This window comes from Plectropomus leopardus, chromosome 12 (genome assembly GCF_026936395.1).
Source record: "Plectropomus leopardus strain MGB_pleo_1.0 chromosome 12, ASM2693639v1, whole genome shotgun sequence".
NCBI lineage: Eukaryota > Metazoa > Chordata > Actinopteri > Perciformes > Serranidae > Plectropomus > Plectropomus leopardus.
The window spans coordinates 16,828,233-16,850,047 of record NC_142187.1 but is presented as its reverse complement, the minus strand read 5'-3'; the positions used below and the strand labels follow the sequence as shown (position 1 = coordinate 16,850,047).

The 21,815-nt window shown below is 39.9% G+C and overlaps 1 protein-coding gene across 1 annotated transcript; it reads right to left on the bottom strand.

Annotated features, from left to right (window-relative positions):
* Positions 1-1,022: 1,022 nt before the first annotated feature.
* On the bottom strand, positions 1,023-21,144 carry LOC121951106 (segment polarity protein dishevelled homolog DVL-3). The gene is made up of 15 exons (XM_042497330.2): positions 20,531-21,144; positions 15,863-15,932; positions 13,058-13,173; positions 10,829-10,941; positions 10,201-10,336; positions 8,988-9,078; positions 8,800-8,869; positions 8,415-8,554; positions 7,769-7,845; positions 7,545-7,612; positions 7,300-7,449; positions 4,787-4,918; positions 4,293-4,460; positions 3,968-4,171; positions 1,023-2,320 (listed from the first exon to the last, which is right to left on the bottom strand). Exons 1-15 carry the CDS (start codon positions 20,689-20,691, stop codon positions 1,962-1,964), a joined length of 2,055 nt encoding a protein of 684 aa, XP_042353264.1. The 5' UTR covers positions 20,692-21,144; the 3' UTR covers positions 1,023-1,961.
* Between the last annotated feature and the right edge of the window lie 671 nt (positions 21,145-21,815).

Below are 21,815 nucleotides of genomic sequence, written 5' to 3'. Positions count from 1 at the left end.
TTAATAGCTTGTGAAAGGCGTCTGTACACAGCACAGGAAAACTGATTTTGATCTAGGTCTTACAGGACTGAATTTTTTTGAGTAATGGTGATATTCTTCTCTTGCTCCAGAGGTGGATGAGGGACTGTACTTTATTTATCAGAGTAGGGGGTGGCTGGGGTGCAACTTTGTTTTTTGATTCTTGACAGACCTACACATACTTTTTCCTTGAGCTTTCCTGAGTTACTGAGGGAAAATGCATGAGCCTCCCTCCCTCATCAGTAAACATATTTCACAGTTTTGGCAATGGAAAGTGGTGTGATTTGGTAGTTGTTTTTTTTTTCAAAGAAAATATGCTTTTCAGACCCACTTGTGGCTTTTGGGATTCCGTTGCTATCTAAAATAATACTAAATATGATGATTTAAAGTAGAATGTCCCTCCCCTAAGACAAAACAAGAACATAACTCCCTCTCCAGTGTTAAAAAAAATATTTAAAGTGCCAACCCTATTTTGCACCTTCTCCTCCCCTCTCATAAATAACAGTTCCTAAACTGCTCTAGATTCCCACTTCCAGTGAATGGGAGCAAAAAGAAAAAAACAAATTTTTCTATGAGGACACTGGAAACATGGTTGTACTTTTAAACTGATGGTTGTGTGGGTGGTCTTATTTTTTCATCCTGCAGAGTCCATCTGATTCAACTCTACTTTTTTTGTCCAAGTTGAATCAAATCACCTCTCCACAGGAGTTTTTCCTCCCTCTAACCACAGGGAACATTTTGCATAGGGTCATTCAGCTCTGAAGCAAGTCTAAATGTACTCAGGCTGATCTCTTGCACACACCCACAGCCCACACACACACATCTGTGCACCAGATTGCCTAACCTTCACATTCCTGATCTCGGACAGTCTGGAATCCGCAGTCTTTAAATGCAAACACGACCCCAGGTAGCATAAAAAAAAAAAACAAAACACTGGGCTGAAAATTGTCTTCACAAACATATGCACATACATTCGAACAAAAACATAACACAAAGCAGCAAAGTTAAGTCATAAAACTATATTTATAAATAAAAAGAAATTTTTTCCTTGATAAAAGAGTAGTGTGAAAGTCATGGTAAGAAATTTTTTTCCACTATACATTATCACAAGACAGAGTCGGAAAATGCTCTGGTTAACAGATGAAAATGCAGTTGTGTAGTGTAAAAATGACTCTTGAAGCTGGATGCTCAGGTTTAGTGTTGAAAAATGAAACTAGTTGTGACCAACTACGTATATAATAAAACAAATGCATTCTTACAGTAAGAAGGACTGCGGTTCTCTTGCACTACATACACATTTTCCATTTCTTTCTCTCTTAAGTCAAGCAAACATTTAAAACGTCTGAATAAGGTTAACAGTTAGTGTTCGTTTCAGCTTTCTTTCAGGGTTTTTCTTTTCTTGTTAGGTCAGCGAGTGTGAATTGAAAAAATGGAAGGAGGGAAGAGGCTTTTTTTTCTCTCAGTTTGGATGTGAACAGGGGCGGGGAGGACAGAGGGTGATAGATAAGGGAGGCAGAGCGAAGAATGAAGAGAAGAACAAATGAAAAACATCCATGTAGAAAAGCGCTGAGTCATCTTCCCCAGCTGTCTGCTTCTACCGTCTCCCTCCCTCTCTTGCTCTTTGTCCTCACGCAAACTCTTCCCCACTGAGGAGCGGAAACTGAGAGAGGCGCTTTGGTTCCATCTTGAGCGAGGGGGTTTCTTCACTGAAGAAAGTATGGCCACTACTACTAGGAAGAAAAGCACAAGGGAGGAGGAACATTTTCTCTTGACATACACACCACGGTTGGTTCCATTTCTGCTATTTGGAGAGTGGAGTCAAGGTCTTGGGTTACAGCTTCTGCAATCTTCCCTCCCTCCTGTCCTGTCATGCTGTCCTTCTCAGTCTCATAACAACACGAGAAAGCCCAATCTGCTACTTTGTTATCGGCCTACAACCTGCGTTACATCACATCTACAAAGAACTCTCCGGCATTGCCCACCGCCATGCGCAGAGACTGGCGTGAGGCAGTGAGCTCAGGGGGCACAGAGGCAAGCTCTCTGCCTGGTGGGGCGCCAGGTGCAGCTGTAGACAGATGTTGGGGCTGGGGGGGCAGGCCAGGGGGGCCATAGACGAGGCCAGGACCGTAGGCTATCGAGTGGGAGTTTGCACTGCGGTGGCTGACGGAGCTACGGACGCTTCGCTCACTAGGGGGAGCCACTGAGCGCTCGCTCGGAGCTCGGTGGCTCCTGATCTCAGTTTCGCTGCCGCTGCCACCGGACTTCCTCCCCTCGTTCTTACTGCAGTTGGAACCACTGCTTCCTATAGACAGAGCAGAAGAGAAAAATATTAAACCAAAGTGCAATATATAAACACATGTTTGTTTACTAAATCTGAGTGACCTACATGAAACAGTCTCTCTCTCCCTAAGGGTCTCCACCTCAGTGGACATTTTTTTTTTTTAAATTGCTGTTGCCTCTGTATTTAAGTCTTATATTTGGTCTTTTGCACTATTTTGTCTCATGTTTTCTTTTGTCTTCTATTTATTTTAAGATCTCATCTTATTGTTATAATTTTTTGTCTTTTTTTTTTTTTTTACCTCATTTTCCGTGCTTACTCCGTCAAGTACTTTGGGTTGCATGATTGTATGAAAGGTGCTATATAAAAAAAGTCTGATTTGATACATGAACCATTCACTCCCATCTGGGTGCCAGCAGAAGTGACGCAGGAAGCAATGAAGCAGTTTGTGGGAAACTCTCAGGGGAACTGCATGACTAATGCAGACATGCTTACGGAGCATTTACTGCCTCTCACAGGCCAAACAGCACAGCCATTACTGATGGCAATTACATGTTTTCATTTTATTACCACAGCTTCCTTTAGAGGCAAGTTCTTCAGACTGATGAATTTAAAACCATCACAGTTTCTACCCTTAAAGGAATATTCTGACATTTTGAGTTCAGTGCATTCAATAGTGGTGTGCAACCACAAATTGAGTACAGGACATCTGAGATATTTTGTGCAGTCAGTGAGCTCAGCTGTTGTTGGTCAGTAAATATCTCCATTGCGTAAGAAAACTGTTCCTAAAACCACAATGTCTGGTTTTCTATTTCTACACATGTAAAATATACAAAATAAAACATGTCAATAAGGCAGCTGTGGAGCTGCTGGAAGGAATATTTTGCACTCTTGAAAGAGCCAGGCTTTCCCCTTCAAGTCTTTGAAGTAAGCTAATTTAAACATGCACTGGACCCCCAGCTGTATAGAAAATATGGAGAAAAAATGTATGTGGATTTTCTCATGTGGCTCTGGATAAGACAGCAAACAAGATGTTCAACCCAGCAAGATGTTGGAGCATTCCCTTTAAATCTTTCTGTGCAAAGTGAGAGTTCTACCAAAAGCTCTGTCTCTGTGGGCTTAAAAGAGTGAATGTTAAAGATTTGCTCCTCTAGGGAAATGCAACTGTAGCTTGCATGAATTCATGTCAGTTACAGTGACTGTAACAACTTATTGCTGTTTCTGTGTTACAGCCTGTAAGCTCTGTTTAAAGTGTCATATTTAAGATATGTTTTGGCAACATATTGTGCAACATATTGTCTGTGTCATACATACAGATGATGGATGATAGATTTGCTCAGACAGAATTGTGCTCCTCTGGGCTTTGGAGAAGTTCCTGCAGACATTTTAAAACTTCTTGCATCATGAAAACTTTTCCTCATCAAAATCTGTGGTTACTGATGTGATTTCAAGCTCACTGCTGCTGCTGTTCTTTGTGAAGGAGGAACCGTCACACTGAAACGGGCACACTTCAACCCTCTGGGAGTCTGGTGTTTTTTTAAGTTAAGATTTGAGATGGAGTGTTACAACATTAAATTTTCTTTCTACCAGTAATCTTCTGATTGTTCTTCAATATGTCTTGAATTTACTGGTGATGAACACATAAAGTATGTCTGTTCATGCTGCACTCACCACTGTGCTGGCTTCCTGCACTCCCAGTGCCTGGTCCACCGTGGAAGGGCTGCTGCAGGTCATATGGGTGTGGTATGGGGAACTGGTAGGGCATGGTCATGGGCCAGGGGGCCGCCCCGGGATGTGGCAGAGGGGGGAGAGTGTCCTGATCCGAAGCACCCCCACTGGAACCATCGTGATCATGGAGAGACAGATGGGTCATATCTGAGGGAGACAGAAGAAACAACTAATTTAGATCCAGACACGACATGAACAGTTTGTGGAGACTTGATTTTATTGCCAACACTCGATGCAGATCTAACCAAAGAGCTGAGCGTCCACTTACTGCCACAGAGGTCTCCAAAGACATAGTAGCACTGTTCAGAGAAGGTGATCTTGTTTACGGTGTGTCGGATGTAGCCGGCCTTCAGCAGGTTGCTGGCGTATTTACGGGCTTCTCGGCGATCTGAGAACCCTTCCACATGATGGAAGAGCCAGTCCACCACATCAGAACCTGAGGACATAAAGACGCAATATCCAAGGTGATGATTTATGAGACGTTTATCTGTCCAGAGCTGATTTTGCTGTGTTCAGCAACAAAGCCAAATCTTTACTGGACGAAACAAAGGAAATACAGCTGCTATGATATGAAACTTGGAGCAGTAAAGGAAAACTATATGGGATGATTATTATTATTCTTTCTGAAGTAATACAATAGGCTTTCACTGAGACAGACAGGAATCTACAAGCTGAACTGTGTAAATAAAGAGTAGAGACGGCTGTGCATACTGATGAAGGAGAGAATAAATGCTGGATCACGCCGTCTGCTTTGACACATACCGATAAAAGCGTTAGCGATGGTTATCTTGAGCCACATCCTGTCCCGCACCTCCAGACCAGACTCTGGGCATGCCATGGCCTTAGCAACTGTTGCCATGTCGCTGTGGATGGAGAGATGGAAGTCATCGAATCCTGGGAAAGTGCAGAGGACATGTTATCATGGGAGCTGAACCACATCCTTCTGTCACAGCTGAAACTGTTTGAATGTGATCTGTCTCAAGTGATGTTTATGTTTAGCAGGACAGAACCTGTTTGACAGAGAAAGACATTAATCTCACACACACGTCAGAACTGTTGCTGTATTTTGTTTTGTTTCCTACAAATTTAATGAAAGCACAGCTGTGTGCTGTTACTGCATCTCTGACAACTCCAAAAATGTTGGTCTGTTTTGGAATTTGCCTCAAATAATATTTGGTTTCCTGTGGTCTGGACTGTAATGTGACCCCAGTTCTGTCTTGGTCATGAATCAGACCGATTAAGCTGGATCTTTGTTTGCATTGGACTACGGTTGAGCTGGTCTTCACAAAAAAAACAAACAACAAAAGCCTGATGATATGTATAAAATGTCCTCCCTAGAGGACTCAGTTAATTTCAAGATAAGATAAGAAGTGCTATAATTTACCTTTTGGTGTTCCCACTTCAATCTTTCTAATCTACCACTATCTCAAGTAGTGATTTCCTTTATTTCCCAGAATGCTTTGTGACTATCCCCAATAAGTAGAGCGTGAACATCGTCTTTTGGGATTATTGTACATGATAAAATTTGACATTAAGTTCAAATAAATTCATAATTTTTAACAACTTGTTAACAAGCACAAGTAAATGATTTCTAAATCCTCAAAAGGAAGAGATTATTAAAAATGTATTTAGTAAATCCCAAGTAATTTTTCATACTTCTAGGATAAAAGCTTCCAGGAAATACACTAACACTTTTGCTCTTCTTGGTTGAAAATGTCCACATTATCCCGACTTCCCTTTGATGTTTCAGGGTAGTGCTATCTGCTGTCAGTGCACATTAACAACAGCCACATCCTTTATGCAAAACTCGACCTTTTATGTGGCTGCACTGCATTATGTACTGTTGAAGCTTTCTTACCTGTGACATATTTTTCCCTGTATGATTGTTGGACAACAGAGAAAAGTAGTGCAGAAAGAAACCATTGATCTGCCTTAGAGGCACCAACTGAACACTCGTATCTAAGACTGCAGACAGATTTTTCTCTTTTAAAACATCACTGGCCATATTTCCGTTAGATTGTCAAGCAATTTTTTAAGCAAATATTTGAAATTTTGCAAAAAAGAAAAATGAATTAGGTGCTTCTCTATCAGCTTGTATGGAAAGAATAAACTAGGTTACACAAAGTGCAGTTTTGCCAGAAGTTGGCAGCATAGTGGATGTTTTACAGATGGCTGTAATCTGCCAGTGAATAGAGTAGAAAAAGTAGGGCCTTCTAACCCATCTATGAGAGAAAAACTTAGAGAGGACTTAAGGAATTTCTTTTAATTGGGCAAGATTTAAAAATTATTTTATGTCAGCTGGTATGGGCCATGATTCCTGTTGTCTGGAGACGAAGACAAATTAATGCAATGGCTGTAATGCACGGGGAGATGCAATAAACGGAAACAACAGTCATGAGATAAGTCGTGAGTTATATGTTCGCTACGTCAGAACTTATTCAGCAAAGGGGTTTATGTAAATGTAGTTAAATGTGGCGAAGGTCATTAAACAAATCAAGCCTGTCGGCAATACAGTAGATCAATTATCCAAAATATAAGAAAACTGTACCAATAAACCATAAATTGTACCCAGAAATGCACAGTTTAGGCATGTGATTATCATGTTAAATATGTGTTCTGTCTGAGAGGGGAAACCTCCATAAATTATATCAATTTGGTCAAGAAAGTTTGTCAAGAGAGGAAATATTTTCCTTCTGAAAAAAAGAAAAAGAGAACATCCCTGTTCCTCCAAAGATTACAGGGAAGATGAAAGTTGTGAGTTATGGCACAGTTTTGACAAGAGTTACTGAGCAGATGGAAGCTGTGAGGCTGAAGACAGTAATAGCTGGAACAGACAGTAGTCACAAGAATGCAGTGAGAGGGCAGGGCCACACTTTACACTGAGATATACAAACGTGGCTGAGCAAGACATCACTGCATTTTTGGAGGTCTCAGTGCAGGGGCTCAATGTTCAAAAAAGTGATACCCTGAAATATCAACAATCCTGGATGACTTTATGACTCCTGCCATAAGAGTGTGGACAGACAAAGTTATCTATGAAGTGCCTTTACGAGTAGGTTATCTAAAAAGCAAACAAAAAAAATTGGTACACACTGTAAAACATTTTTAAAAAAGGACAATAAAACAAATAAGTACATTGTAAATTCAAAAAGAGGGAGGCATGTAAGCAAAAAATCAATTTGTAGAGACAAAAGGAAAGTGAATGGAAAACTGTGACTAAGAGTTATGGTAGGAAGTTGTTTTGAATTAAAGTGCTGCAGGAACGTGTGACTCACGTTCAGTCTCTGGGATGGAGCTGCTGATGGAGGAGCTGGTGGAGGTGACGGTGCTCATAGAAGGGCTCATGCCATACGCAGGGTATACCCCAGTCATAGCCGCCGTGTGGGACACCCACGCAGCCGGGTCGATGGGCCGGATTGGCTCACCTGTTAAATAAAATGCAGGACAAGCAGTTACCAAAACAGATGGTTCTGGAATTAACTTTACTAAAATAACAAGGAAGAGTGAGAGAAAAACTCACTCCTGGGCAGAGCAAAGCAGCTCCGAGGGTTTGGGTCCCAGCACTTGGCCACAGTCAGAGTAATGGGCCTGTTTATAAACACAGAGACAAAAGAACTGAGTCAGCTTCAACTTTAAATTCAGTCATGCCCTTGTTTTGCATCTGTGTTTTATGGATGGATATTTCTATCTATTGCTGTGAAAGAATATCATTGCATAAATTAACTTGTGCCTGCTGCTACTTACCCAGGCTTGTGCACTATGTCTCTCAGTACTCGAACTGCATCGTCATTGCTCATGTTCTCAAAGTTTATGTCGTTCACCTACAGAGGTGAAAATGAAAGAAAAAAAAATGTGTCAGGTTGTAAACATACAATTGCACAAAAAAACATGATTCATTATAAGAATGAATGAAAGCCTTACATTAAATTGCTATATTCCTATATAACTAACAAAACACCTTGACTGAGTTACAGTTATATCAATAAATCCCACGACACAAAGCCTTTAGTGAACTAGCAGAGTTTCAACATGCTGTGCAACATAAAAAGTGGCTTTGCAATAATAAAAATGATCATTAGAGTCATAAACGAAAAAACACTTACACAGTATATTAAAAAAGTAGTAAAAGTATTTCTTAAAAATCTTAAACTACTACATGTTCTATAATATATATTGCCACATACATTAACAGCACTGATCACACTCAAGAAATGCTTTTTTTTTCAATCCTTTATACATTTGCATCTGAATGAAAAACCTTTGAAATTGCTCTAACATTACTAAGTCCTTTCACTTCACTGCAGAGGCTGGCACACAAACAAAACATGCATCTACTCCTCTGCATGTGTGTCTCTCTCCCTCAGTCATACACACACATACAGACACACACCTGCAGCAGCATGTCCCCAGGCTCAATGCGTCCGTCTGCAGCCACAGCTCCTCCCTTCATGATAGAGCCGATGTAGATTCCTCCATCTCCCCTCTCGTTACTCTGACCCACAATACTGATGCCTAAGAAGTTGTATTTCTCTGTGAAAAGGAGAGGAACACACAAGAGACGTGAAGCAGCAGTGCAGTAAGTAAAAGCAGAAATGACATCATCGTCAGCATCAATGTGGAGTAAATTGGTTACATTTGTGTTGTAAAAGGAATTTTTTGGGGGGCCAGTATAAGCGTGACAGTATAAGCGTGAAAGGGGGAGGGGTGTCTAAATAAGAGCAAAATATTTATCCAAACAAATCTAACTGCATCTGTGCAGCTTCCAAGTCACTTACCCATGTTGAGAGTGACAGTGATGATGTTCAGAGACATGGTGGAGTCTGTGATGCTGCTGAATGACGAAGACTGGGGGGAAAGAAAATAAATACGAGAAGAACAATCGAAAGTCAAAAACTGGAGCACAGTTTTTAATAAGGAGTCTGGGGGTTGATTTGTAGTCCTGTATCTAACTGTGTCTGCTCACCCTATCCATATTGGAGGCCTTAGGTTTCCGTCGGCGACGGCGGTGTCGTCTCATCAGACGAGAGGAGCTCTGCTCAGTGGAGCTGCTAAATCTGAATACAAGAAAAGAAGAAAAACTATCTTTTTAGGGACTATACACACATACAGAAAGGCTATAATACATATCTTAGCATTGTACATGACTACTTTAAAACTGCAACGATTAGTCGATTAATCAATTAGTCAAGAGAAAGTAAAATTAATCACAAACTATTTTGATATTGTTTTATTGTTTATGTCATTTTTCAAGCAAAAAATTAAAACATTTGCTGCTTCCAGCCTTTGAAATGTGAGACACTGCTGCTTTTCTATGTCCTTCACAATGGTTATTTAAAAACCTTAGAGTTTTGAACTGTTGGTTAAACAAAAGAAGCAATCTGGGCTCTGGAAAACTGTGATGAGCACTTTTCACTTTTTTTGACATTTTATATACTAAACAATTATTTGAATAATGGTGAAAATAATCTGCAAATTATTTAACTAATAATCGTTAGTTGCAGCCCTTGACTACTGAACTAAAGAAATTATTAAATTAAATTAGATTAATTCAGTTACTAGAAAATAAATCCTACCTAAACAAAAAGAAAACCATTATAATATGCATAAAAAATACCTGCACAGAAATAAAAGCTTTTTCCCCCATTTAACTTGTCTAAACATCAAATTAAAGCCTTAATGTTACCTACACAATAAAAAGCCCGAATAAACACTGTTTCCACAATGAAAGTGGTGCTTGCCAGGAGTCAGGACCAGCTTTAACCGTATGTAAAACAGCATCCAACTCACTTGATTTAAAAGTTATGACCTGACTGACAAATCATTTGTTGGCACCAATTATATTAAAATTTTGTTCAGGCATTTCTTTCTCTGGTGGAGGGAAATTCGTGCACTGATGAAGCTGTTACGCAGAGATCTGCATCAACAGGAAAATCATCCAGGGAGATTCCTAAAGACTGAGAACAGCAGTCTCTTAAGTGGGTTGCACATATTTTTACGACCCCTGGAGGAGACCCTGGGGGGTAACCACAAAAACCACCAGACAATTAGTCTGTGCTAATCTCTGCCAGAAACCATCATCTGTAATTCCAGATGCATTCCTCAAGCCAAAACGCCATTTTCTCACTGGGAAATGCACTTACTAACAACAAGCTGAACAGCTACACAGAATATCTGACCTGCTGGTTGCGTCATCATCCTCTGAATCAAAACAGGAAGTCGACTCCAGCTCGCTGCTCATGAAGGATGAGCAGCTGTCGTACTCAGGGCCCCCGCGTCCCATTGAACGCGATGAGTAGCCGTTCTGCCTTCCGCCTGCAGCAGAACAGCATTATGATCAGGATGACACATGTACACATGAGGCACATGAAAATTAAGATATTGTGTTACAAAAAGACAAAAGCTTAGAGTTAGTCTGCCAGGTGTCGAGTATTGTCTTTATTCTTTTCTTATCCTATCACAGTTTACAAAATGACTCACTTCAAACCATTCTTGTACTTAATTGATCAGTAATGAATACATAGCAATTACAGTTCTACTATTGTCACAATTCCACAACAGATAAATCTGGATACTGTCGCAAAAATGTTGCAAGACAACTCTTAACAATCATCGTAGCATATTCATAAAGATCAATACGTCTAAAGAACTGCACAGCACCTACATGTTACTTTGACTCAAATGTTTTTTCTGCAACATCCTCCTAAAGTTATTTTCACCTACCAGATTAATGGCATTGGCCAGTTGTGAGATACATACAGTACTATGAGAAAAACAACAACACTATTTAGCAAACGTCTTTCTGACCGTGGTCGTTGGCATGTTTCCGTCGCGGCCTGTCCCTCTCTCTCCTTTGTGACACCATGGAGCCAGTCTCTGTGTCATTGTCCAAACTGTCCCGACCGCTTGCTGCTTTCCCACTGCAGACAGAAACGATGAACAGAAATCATAGCTGGTGTTGAAAAGAGACAGAATGACACTCTGGATTATCAAGGCAGTTCAGCTCATTCAGCCACAAAACAAATGTGTTTATTAAATGATTCTTGTCATTATCACATTACAAACGGTGTTGTGTAAGAAGTGTATTTGAACTTGCACATGAATTAGACTGCACCTAACAAATGTTAAAACTAGCAATGACAACACCATCTACTTTTTCATAGGTTCAGATTGCAGCTGCGGCAGAGCGTTTCAATCATGTATGACAGGAACGCCAACGTAGATCATTGATTTAAGAAGAACAGAACACCCACTGTTATGAATGTATCGTGGGGCAAAAGAACAATTATTTAGAGGCATCCGCTTATGGTGGTGGTCCAAGCACATATATACAAAAAATTTAAAAAGCATGATGGGTTGTCCTACAATTAGAAAAAGCCGGGCTGAGAGTCTAAACAAAAGCGTTGCTGCTGTTAAAGCACCATTCCATGTCTACTGATAAAAACGAATCATCCTTTTGAAGGGAACAGCCTGTATGTTCACTAACAAGCTAGCAATAAATATTTCACTTTAAGCATTACATTATTAGCATCAACTAACTATGTAACTCTTAAGCTAACTTTGTTAGGACTGAGTTGATATAGATTGCCTCTATTAAAGGCCCTATTTTCCCACGTTTTTGTGCTAAGTGACTAACAGAAACAACAATTCTTTACATTGATCCAGCATTGAGAAATAGTGCTCCATCCGCAGCAGTGAAGCAACACTGCTGGAATGTAACCACTCAGGGCATTTGTGAAGCGTCAATTTAGTTCCACTTAAAGTGCTTGTTTTTCCACTAAAAGGCTAAGACTGTTATCATGAGCGTCTGATAACATTATGGAAAGGATCCTTCAGAGAACTGAAATGTTTTTCTTCACCTTTCGATGATTCTGTCCGTTTGTTAGTGTGTGTAACCAAGATTTTTCTGCATCATCAAAATCAATCAAATATTCAGCTATGACACTGAAAATCTCTCACTAATGTTTCCATTGTAGTCACTCCTGCAACAAGTCACATATTGCAAGATTTCTGAACGGGACTTCTCCTTGAGCAATATTTGTTCATAATAACAAACAGACCAGTGAAAGGTACAGAAAAACATTCAATTTCTCTGTAGGACCTTTTCTGTAATGTTATGAGACACTTCTAAACCGTATTATTATATTATTTATATATTATATTATTATTACCATGTTATATTCTATAACCATTTGAGCCTGTCAGTGACAAGCACAAGCACTTTTGATGGATGTAAATTGGGGGTGGCCAATTGTCCGCAGGGACTACGACTGCAGCCTGATTTGCAACTGCGGTCAATACTTGACCAATTTAAAAATTATTGTCTCCATCAGTCACCTGGACACAAAGATGTGGAAAAATAGGGTCCAGGTTCAAAAATACCAAAGTTACCCTTTAATGCAACACCAAACCATTGATCATTTGCCCAACTGATTCATCAATGTCACAAATAACGGTAAGGTTATATAAGAATTTTTTAAAAAAGTTATTTGAATAACACTGCTGTATTGACTTTCATGAAATCAGTTGCTATGTATTTGGTTGTCAGTCAGCAAAGCTGCTAGGAAAAGAAACAAATAAACAACAACAGTAGCTACTGTGTGTTCCTGCCCTCTGCAAACCAATGATCTGATGAGGAAACTGTCATGCACAACAGGAATGCCCCCCACAGCTTCAGTCTGAACTAAAAGACTGTCAGCATGAAGCATGAATGAGAAAAATCAGTACTCTGATTAACTTCCAGGATGAAGATAATCTAATGGTTAAAAAGGTAGATTTTATTTCCTCCTAGGCAGTCACAAGGTGTCATACTTTTCACATTCAATTTTCCATTTCCTCTGTAACCACGGTTATTAGGAAACACAGGACTCATTCAAGGCACACACACCGAGACAAACACAGAGTAGTCATGGCATCAGTCTTGGCACACATGCACGCGCTCACACACACACACACACACACACACACACACACACAAAATCTCTCTGTTGCACATTAAATTAAATATGCTACAAAGTCTTCTATGAATATACTGACTGATAGGACGGTGGTCTTGAGTCTCCGATGCCCCCAGTCCTCTCCAAAGGGGGTGCCGGCTCTATACTGTCTGCCACTGAGCCTGCATCTGTGTGGGCCCCATCTCCAGAGACCAACTGTCAACAGACGAAGAGTCAGGTCAGAGGGATGAGACAAACACTCAGAGGGAAGAATACACTGAAAGACAAGGAGCAAGTGGGCAGCAGAGCCACGTCAGAGCTCCTCTGTGTTTACACTACACCATATTCAAGGCCTGGGTGGTATATCCTGTTTAATTGTCACTGCCTAAAGGCTTGGCAGAGTTGAGGAGCTGTTAGACTACAGTGTTTGATTAAATGTAAAAATCAATTTGTCTTCTGCTAATTTCCTGCTGGAAGAGCAAGGCTGTCCAAAAGGCAGCTGTGGATTCAAAGAGTTGTGAAAGAAGGAGTCTGTGCCAAGTTGTGATTGTCTACCTGACAGTGTTGCCCAAGTTATAAACACGTGGGAAAAAAAGTGGAATGCAAAGGACCATAACTGAGTTTTCAGGGGAAAGCATATGACTGGTAAATTTTAACATTAATATATTTAGCTGTCAACATTTCCAACAGTTTTTCTTTTCCCCCTTTTTCTTTTACTTTCAAAACATTCCAGCGAACATTAGTCCTGCTCACTCAAGATCTTATTTTTGACGTTCTGCCATAGATCTGGAGTTCTGTGGCATCTTGGACGTTGTCCATATCAGAAAAGAAACACGTACTTGCAGGATGTGCAAGCAAAAACAAGCTTAAAGGCTAACATTAGATCGGTGTGGAAATGTCTCCACTATTAGCAGCCGATGGTTGGCTTAGAAGCTGAAATTTGCCTGCTGTTTATAATCATTCACTATTTAAAAAGTATCCTTTGTCTGTTGTGTAATGATATGAAATACAGCTGTTTGAAATGCAGTCCAGCACAAAAAGATCTGGTTCAATTTGATTTTATAGACAACAGGCCCAGATTGTATCATGTTAACATCACCACACCCATCAAGGTATTATGACATTGTATATTATTATACATAGTGTTTTGCCCTACTATATCTGACCACGAGTCCAAAACACAAAGATGTTCACTTTACTTGACTGTCTGTAGGGCTGCAACTGTCTGTGTTAAAAACAGTTAATAAATGATAATATATCTTGATATATGTTAATGAAATACCAAGCGCATCGCAAAACTTTTTTATGGCAATAATATCATGGCATAGCTGTTGTGATAATATTGCATTATTGGGCCTGATCAAACTCAAGAGGTGTGACATACAAAAAGGTTTACCTGGTCATTTGTCACTCGGGTGTATTGCCAGAGAAATGATTACGTAAACTTTATGACCCTGTGTTCTTTAGAAACAGTTTACTAGAGTCTATGTCAGAGGAAAGTGGTAAAACAAATCACATTTGAGAAGCTGGAGCCATGAAATGTTTGGCTTTTTTGTGTTTTAATCAATAAACCATTTCAGTTCTACCATGCATCATTGAAAAACTCAACTTGTACAGACACCTGTACGGACATAATAGAGATATACAGATTAAAAAATAATGACCATGTGCCCTGCTACTCATTTTGTTCAGCCTTTTATCCAGGCAATATCTCTACATGGTTTCTTTTACTGTTTTATTTTTAGTTTACAGTGACAACACTTTAAAAGGGGAGAAAAAAATTAACAAAAGCACAGTTAAGGTGCACTAAGGTGTAAAAAATAATTTGAAAATCTACCTGTCAGCTGACAGTGAAGTACAACAGGCCAGACTGAGCGTGCTGGCCTGTTGTGATGATGTGCTGATAGCGAGCCAGGCCCCCAGAGAACAATCAATCACAACATTGAAACAACAGATGAACAGTGGAGACAAACAAATGGACACACTGTAACAGAGATAACGTTTCATTGTAAACGGAACATTTCAACAACCCCCGAGAGATTAGAAAACTTTCAACCGCACAAACAAACACATAAAGACAAGAACTGGCTTTGAACTACCGCCAACAAAACCTCCACAGTCTAATGAAAATGACCACGGCAGAGAGACACATCAAGACGAGCACGCTGGCTTTTAAATTCAAAAATCCAGCGATAACACTGTTGATGATTCTGAAATAAAACCTATAATTCTAACCACATTGTAGTAAATTAACCGACTGCATCGGCCTTTCACATCAAGAAACAGAGCACTCTTTCTCACAACTTTACTTTCCCCACCCTGTGAGATTCAATCTTCCTGTTAGAGGACACGCAGTGAGGCTCTTTGTTACGGGGTATTTTCCTCCTATCCTGTGATTTCACTTGCTCTTAACCCAATTTCAATGTCGAGGGGAGAGGAAGGGAGCACCAGATGTCTCTTGTATTGTGGAGTCAGGGAGAATTATTGCTCAGAGCCTCGAAATGAGACACTGCATGCAAGTACATGTATGTATGTATGTGCTGCGTGTGGTGACTAGCATGTGCAGGGAATTGAAAACCACTGCTGCTCATTTTCCTAAAAGGGCTTAAAAACACAAGATGATAGAAGAGGAGCAGCGTGTTTGCATGTGTCTGTTTCTCCTAAGATCATTATGTGATAATGAAATTATCACACAGATGCATAGGGCAGCTCCCTAGAGATGGAGTATGATTGTGGTCGCAGGCCAACAGATGGGAATCACTGTTGTACACACACGCAGTTGCTACACAGTCACTTACTTACCCACACAAATATGTGAACACAGACAAGCAAAAAACAACACACAACAACAAAAAAAGACAATAAACAAACAAGAAAATCAATCCGGGGGGTATTTTGAACCTACCCACGACACCACGCGTCCATTAAAACAGGGCAGTTTAGCGTTGTCATCAGATATTTCCTCCTTTACCACCCTGTAAAGAGAACAAAGCTTTGTTTCAGTCAACCTTAACTTACACAAAAGCACTTAGGCAATAAACATGAGGCTTGAGATGGGCAATACTTCCATAAAAGCAGACACTGACAACTGGGACAACCAATACTGATGAAAGAGTGCACTTACTACAGTGTTGATACACACTGCCAGACAGAGATATGCTATATTGACAATATATTTTTTTCAGTGCTGATTATTGTGTAACAGAGGCAGGTGAGCACGTAAAATGTATTCCCTAAACCTTTCTGCAAAACTAAATCTACTTCTTCATGGTTTGTTGCCTGCGATGGTGAAATATAACCAAGTTGAAGAAAATATAAAGAGGAGTGGGGGCAACACTGCTGTATGCTCTCATATAGTTTAGCACTATTAACCCATTGAAACCTAGAGTGGCATCACTTTTCTTGTGCATATTGCAATATTTAAAATTATGTCACATAATTGTTATGATTTGTAGATACTTGATCTCATGCAGTTTCCTTGTTTTTGCTTAGAATTTTCAGGATTTTTCTTTTTGCACTTTTTACTAAGTTCTTGGTAATTTTTGGGTAATTTCTTCTTTTGCTGCTCATTGTTTTCTTCCCATGTGTTTGAAAGAAATAGCATCAATTTTCAGGTTTCAAAGGATAAAACAAAATCTCAGAGGGGAGGCCAACATCACTGCATGTCAGAGACTTCCAAGCACAGACATGGGAAACTAATCAAAAAGAGGGCAAGTCTGACATAAATGTGTTCAGGCATTAGCTATAAAGAAGTGCCTGTCTATACACCAAAGGCTGCTAAAAAGGAAAGCTCTTAGCTCTGAAATTAACAGGCATGCATGTTAGGATTTTCTATGCAAACACACTTCTGTCTGTGTTTTTAACCAATTCAACTGTAAGAAATTTTCAGCAAACCTTTCCAGTAAATTAATCTTCAACTTACTGCCTACTTGCAGGAATCAAGAACAAATCAGGCATGTATTGAGCAAGTGCCTCAGACTACTGGCGACGAAACGATTAGCTGTGCCTTTCAGAGAAGAAGGAATAGTGATGGTCAGTGAACATTTCTCTCAGAGTCTTGGTAAATACAGACACTATTCCAGTCTGACAGGTTGCTCAGTCTATAGCACCATTTGGAGTAAAGCAGGCTTCTGCTTTTAAACAGCCTTTGGCTTGTAGTTCAAAATATACTATATGTGGCCCCCACATTTTTGGTTAATCTAGCCAGATCATTTTGCATTTTGTCCATTCACCTCACTATGGCAGGAATATAATATAGTTTGTAGACATGGACCGAGTAGGAACTATGTAGGTGGAATTAATGCGTCTTCAAGAACAGACAACAACCAAGCAAACAAACGGTTACCCAACAGCAGACATTTCCAGCTAGGTAGCAAACAGAGCCACAGCAAAGTACAGGGCCTAAGAAAGCTTTTTTACATTCGAGTATCGCTATTGTATGTTTCACGATACAGTGATTTTGAAAATCAATACTGAATCTGTTTTTAAATTAACTGTTTACATGTGTTGTGCTCAAACCCCCGAATGCTATAAAGTAGTGTTGTAATCTGTCTTCAGTCATGTGATTGTGCCATTTCAATTTGACAACATATTCCCAACGAGTTACAGGACTGTGATAAATACAGATCCTAGTGTTTAAAAGTATTTTTTTTTATGGTGGAGTGGCTTTTCTGACAGTTTTCATTAAAATTAGATTAAAATGATAACAATATATCGCCTTGCTTACAATGTTGCAGTATACTGTCGATATATTAAATCATTACCATTGTCTTAGTATGTATTGTATCGCCAATACAGAGCTCCAAAGTAAGTTGGCGGCAAATTGTTTTTCCCTGAAAGATGAAACAGTTGTTTTTTTCTCATTTGTGCGGATTTTTTTTTCTCCAAATAGCCTACATGACGCAGGACGCTGCCCTTGGGGGTCAGTAACAAAGTACATTTAGTTAAGTACTGTACTTAGGTAGAGTTTTTTTAATAATCTGTACTTGACTTTATTATTACTTTTTTGGAAATGTATTACTTTGACTCCACTACATTTAAAAGACAAGTATTGTGCTTTTGGTACCACTATATTTCTATGAAAGCTCTCATTACTTGTAACATTAGCTTTGCTACATTTTAAATGTTTGCTCTATTTACCACATACAAACTTCATCACAATCTAGAAGAATTCGCCATTCAACCTGAGAAATAATATCAATTTGTGTTTCTGTGGGCATTTCTATAGGCCTTGCAGCGTATTCAACAAGCTTGCATTTCACGGGTTCTACAAACAAGTCAGTGCATTTAGTGGGTTGTTTTACAGTCAGTAGGTTCTCTGAATGTATTGTGACAAAGTGCAACTATACATTTTTTAAAGTACTTGAATACATACCTTTTTAAAAGCAAGTACAGCAGTGTTTTATTTCAAGTAATAACTTGACTCAGCAACTTTCACTTGTATTTGAGTAACATTTGACCAGGAGTACCTATACTTTGACTCAAGTAAGAGGGTTGTGTACTTTGTCCACCTCTGATATTTCACATAATCTATTCTGTCCTTTCATTAAAAAAAGTTTGTACACCCCTAGAGTAAAAGTTTCAATGGTCTATTTACAGAACATCCCTCCACTCTTCAGAACATGAATAGCTGTGGGTCCTTTCAAACATGTCTTTGCCACTTGTGAATGTTAAGAAGTTGTTGCCCCACCCTAGTTTGACTTAAGCCAAAAACAACTCTGGAAACCTGGCTGAAATTTTTAAAAACAGTACATTTCCCCTCTTTTTAAACTCTGTAGAAGTCACAGTCTGAAGGAACATAAAACGTCTACTTTTCCAGCCATGTTTTAACACAAAAGGACATGCTCATAAAGCTGCCAGAGTGATGAACAGGGCATTCCTGTGTCCAACTCTGCATTCCTCGGGCTAATAGACAACAACAGCAGGAGCCTGCAGGACTCTGTACTGACTGACTGAAACTAACCATTTACACTCTGACGTTAGCCTGTTAGCACAAACCTTACCATACATTGGACACCAACTGACAGCTGTAACTGAGCTATGCTGAAGTTGCCTTCAGCAGTTAAGGGAAAAGTAACTTGCACGCTTTTTGCACCTCTTACTGTTGTGAAAGCATATTAAACACTTAAGATAAAACCCAGACGCTGTGTGAATCTCCCTTTCACATTTGCACATTTTTTAATCTATTTGTAAAAATGCAATAAAGAGATTTCACTGTGTTTCTCACATGTAGACCACACTGCGCCAGGTCCAGATCACCACACCTAGATGGGTCAATTTGGACAAGATTATCCAAGAGGGCTACAGAAAACTTAAAACACAATTTCAGTTTTGTGAAACCTGTATTCTGTTTGACCTGGACCTGGTTTAATGTGGTGAACATGTGAAAAGAAGCAGTGAAATCTACCTTTGTAGCATTTTGAGGAAATAGAATAGAGGTTTCAAAAAACAGAAATTGTGTTTTAAACAATAGTTAGCCTCTCTGGGATAATCTAGCCCAGGTTTGACCTGTATTAGTGTAGCAGTTTTTGACAGAGATCTGATCCAGTGTGGTCTGGACCTGAAAAAAAAACAACAAAACGAAACACCCAAACCTTACCTTTTTTCTTTTTTTTTGCATTTTCACTAATAAAATAAAAGTTTTCACAAATTTGAAGTTGTATTTTAAATGGTCTTTAGCCTCTCTGGGATAATCTAATCCAGTTTCAACCTCAGTATAGTGGCTTTTGACAGAGACCTGGTCCAATGTGGTTTAGATGTGAAAAACGCAGTGAAATCTACTTATCATTATTATTATTATTATTATTATTATCATTATTATGTTGCATTTTCATAAATAGAATAAGGATTAACAAATCTTAAACTGTGTTTTAAAACGTTTTAGGCGCCTCCGGGATAATCTGTTGTTGATTTCTCTTGCTATCGTGGGTTCTGATCCGGACCTTGTCTAATGAGGTCAACATGTGAAAAAAAAACAAGTAAATTCTTCACTGTTTGCGTTGTAACAAAAAGAATAAAGATTTTACAGATGTGAAAGTGGGTTTCAGACTGCGTCAGGGCTTTACTTTAAATATCTAACATGCTTTCACAACACTAAAAGCTGCAAAAACTGAGGATCTGTCGCTAAGGAGTGCAAGTTACTCTTCCCTGAAATCTTCCCTTAAATGCTCCATCGGAAGCTAACCTCCGTGTCATTTTAACTGGATATAGTGTTGTCAACTACTACAGTTTCCACTTAACGTAAGATAAGTTAGAATGGCATTCAGGGCTTTGGCATGTGTTCATGAAACTTACAAATACCAAACTTGGTCAGACAAAGTCAATGCATAAGCTAGCCACACAAGCAATGTAAACAAACGGGGTCGGGACGCTAAACAGACCTGCTAACGCTGCGAGCTAACGGCTAACAAAGGAACAAGTAGCTAGCTAGTGATCGACAGCCAGGTAGCGTTAAAACTGATGACAAGCCAGCTGACAGAGGTGACGACTAAATTAAACCAGCTGCAATAACGTACAGAAAACCCAAGAGTGTTGGGCTGAATCCGTTAAACAGAATAAACCCTTTAACAGTTACCCGAAGTCATCGTCCATGGATTTGAAGAAGAATTTGTAATTTGGTTTCTTGAGGACATTTTTGAAGTCTGCCAGAGTGACTTTGTCCGCCGGCACCGACAGTTTCACCAGATATGGTGTTTCCTGGTCGTCGAGGTGGTAGATAATTTTGGTCTCCCCCATCTCGGACTGCGGCTAAGGCGAGGCAGGCAGGGTGCATCAAGCCGAGGGCCTGGCAGGCTCCCTCTCGGGCCCCGACTCCCCGTGGCGCTGGCGGCGGCTGTGCCGTAGTCCTCCCGGCTCTCCCCGGCTGACCTAGTCGCTACGTAGCCCTGGTTCTCTCTTCTCTACGCCAGCTCGCGAGCTCTACGCCTGCCTTTCTATTTTTCAAAAAAAAGCACCTTGCTCCTCCACAAAGCGTCCTAACACCGCCCGACGACTGAATCGCGTTAGTTCCCTTTTGTATTGAACTTTCAAAATGCAGCTGAAGGCTTTTAAATAACCGGAAAACTGTTTGAAAACGAAGCAACGATAAACACTCTCTGAAGGGTCGGTTTTCTCTTCTCGCTAGCTGCCAAGCTCGGCACTTTGTTGCACACGAAACTGCACAAAATCGTCCAAGCCTGTCTCGGAGGGGCGCCATCCACAGGAGAGGAGGAGACTGACAGCTTCATGTGGACATTACTTCTGCTGCAGTGCAGGAGTCAACAGAGGCGGTCACACAGAGAAGGGCAGCAGGCCCCTGCAGCCACAGGGGGGCAAAGAAATTATATGATTTGGGTTTAAAGGCTCAGAGATTTTCAGATAGATTAACCCTGGGAATTATGTTTTTTTCCTTAAGGCCAACCTGGAAGCTGACATCGCCCTGGTTCCCCCTTCAAATAGTTTATGGGATTTTTCCATTGGATTTTAGATTATTGCAGAAAATAAGCCCTGTTGTAAACAATCGTTTATGATACTACAAGATAATCTTCACAAATGAACACCACTCTTTGGAATTTGAAGCATAAGTGTAATCACCAGAAGTAAAGAGCTATTGTTATGCTTAAACGACGTGCACTTTGGTCGCATTACCACCACTAGAAGCATAGGTGGACTTTACCATTAGGCGAAACAGGCATTTGCCTGGAGCCCCATAAAATGCCCTTTGGGAAAATAAAGTCTTGTCAGAGTCTTATCTCAGTATGCACTTGGAAAATCAGCATGTTTATGCCTTGCAGGTTTTCAGTTGGATGTCCTTGATATTTTATCAATTTCGATATTCAGACTTACTTTACAATAATAACGTTTTTGCAGTAACTGACAAG

Excerpts from the sequence above, each read along its gene's own strand:
- LOC121951106 (XM_042497330.2), bottom strand. The coding sequence starts at position 20,691 with ATGGGGGAGACCAAAATTATCTACCACCTCGACGACCAGGAAACACCA. Across the intron at positions 4,461-4,786 it reads CATCGCTAACGCTTTTATCG|GTTCTGATGTGGTGGACTGG; the intron begins GTATGTGTCAAA and ends TTATGTCCTCAG. Across the intron at positions 4,172-4,292 it reads CTTTGGAGACCTCTGTGGCA|ATATGACCCATCTGTCTCTC; the intron begins GTAAGTGGACGC and ends TGTCTCCCTCAG.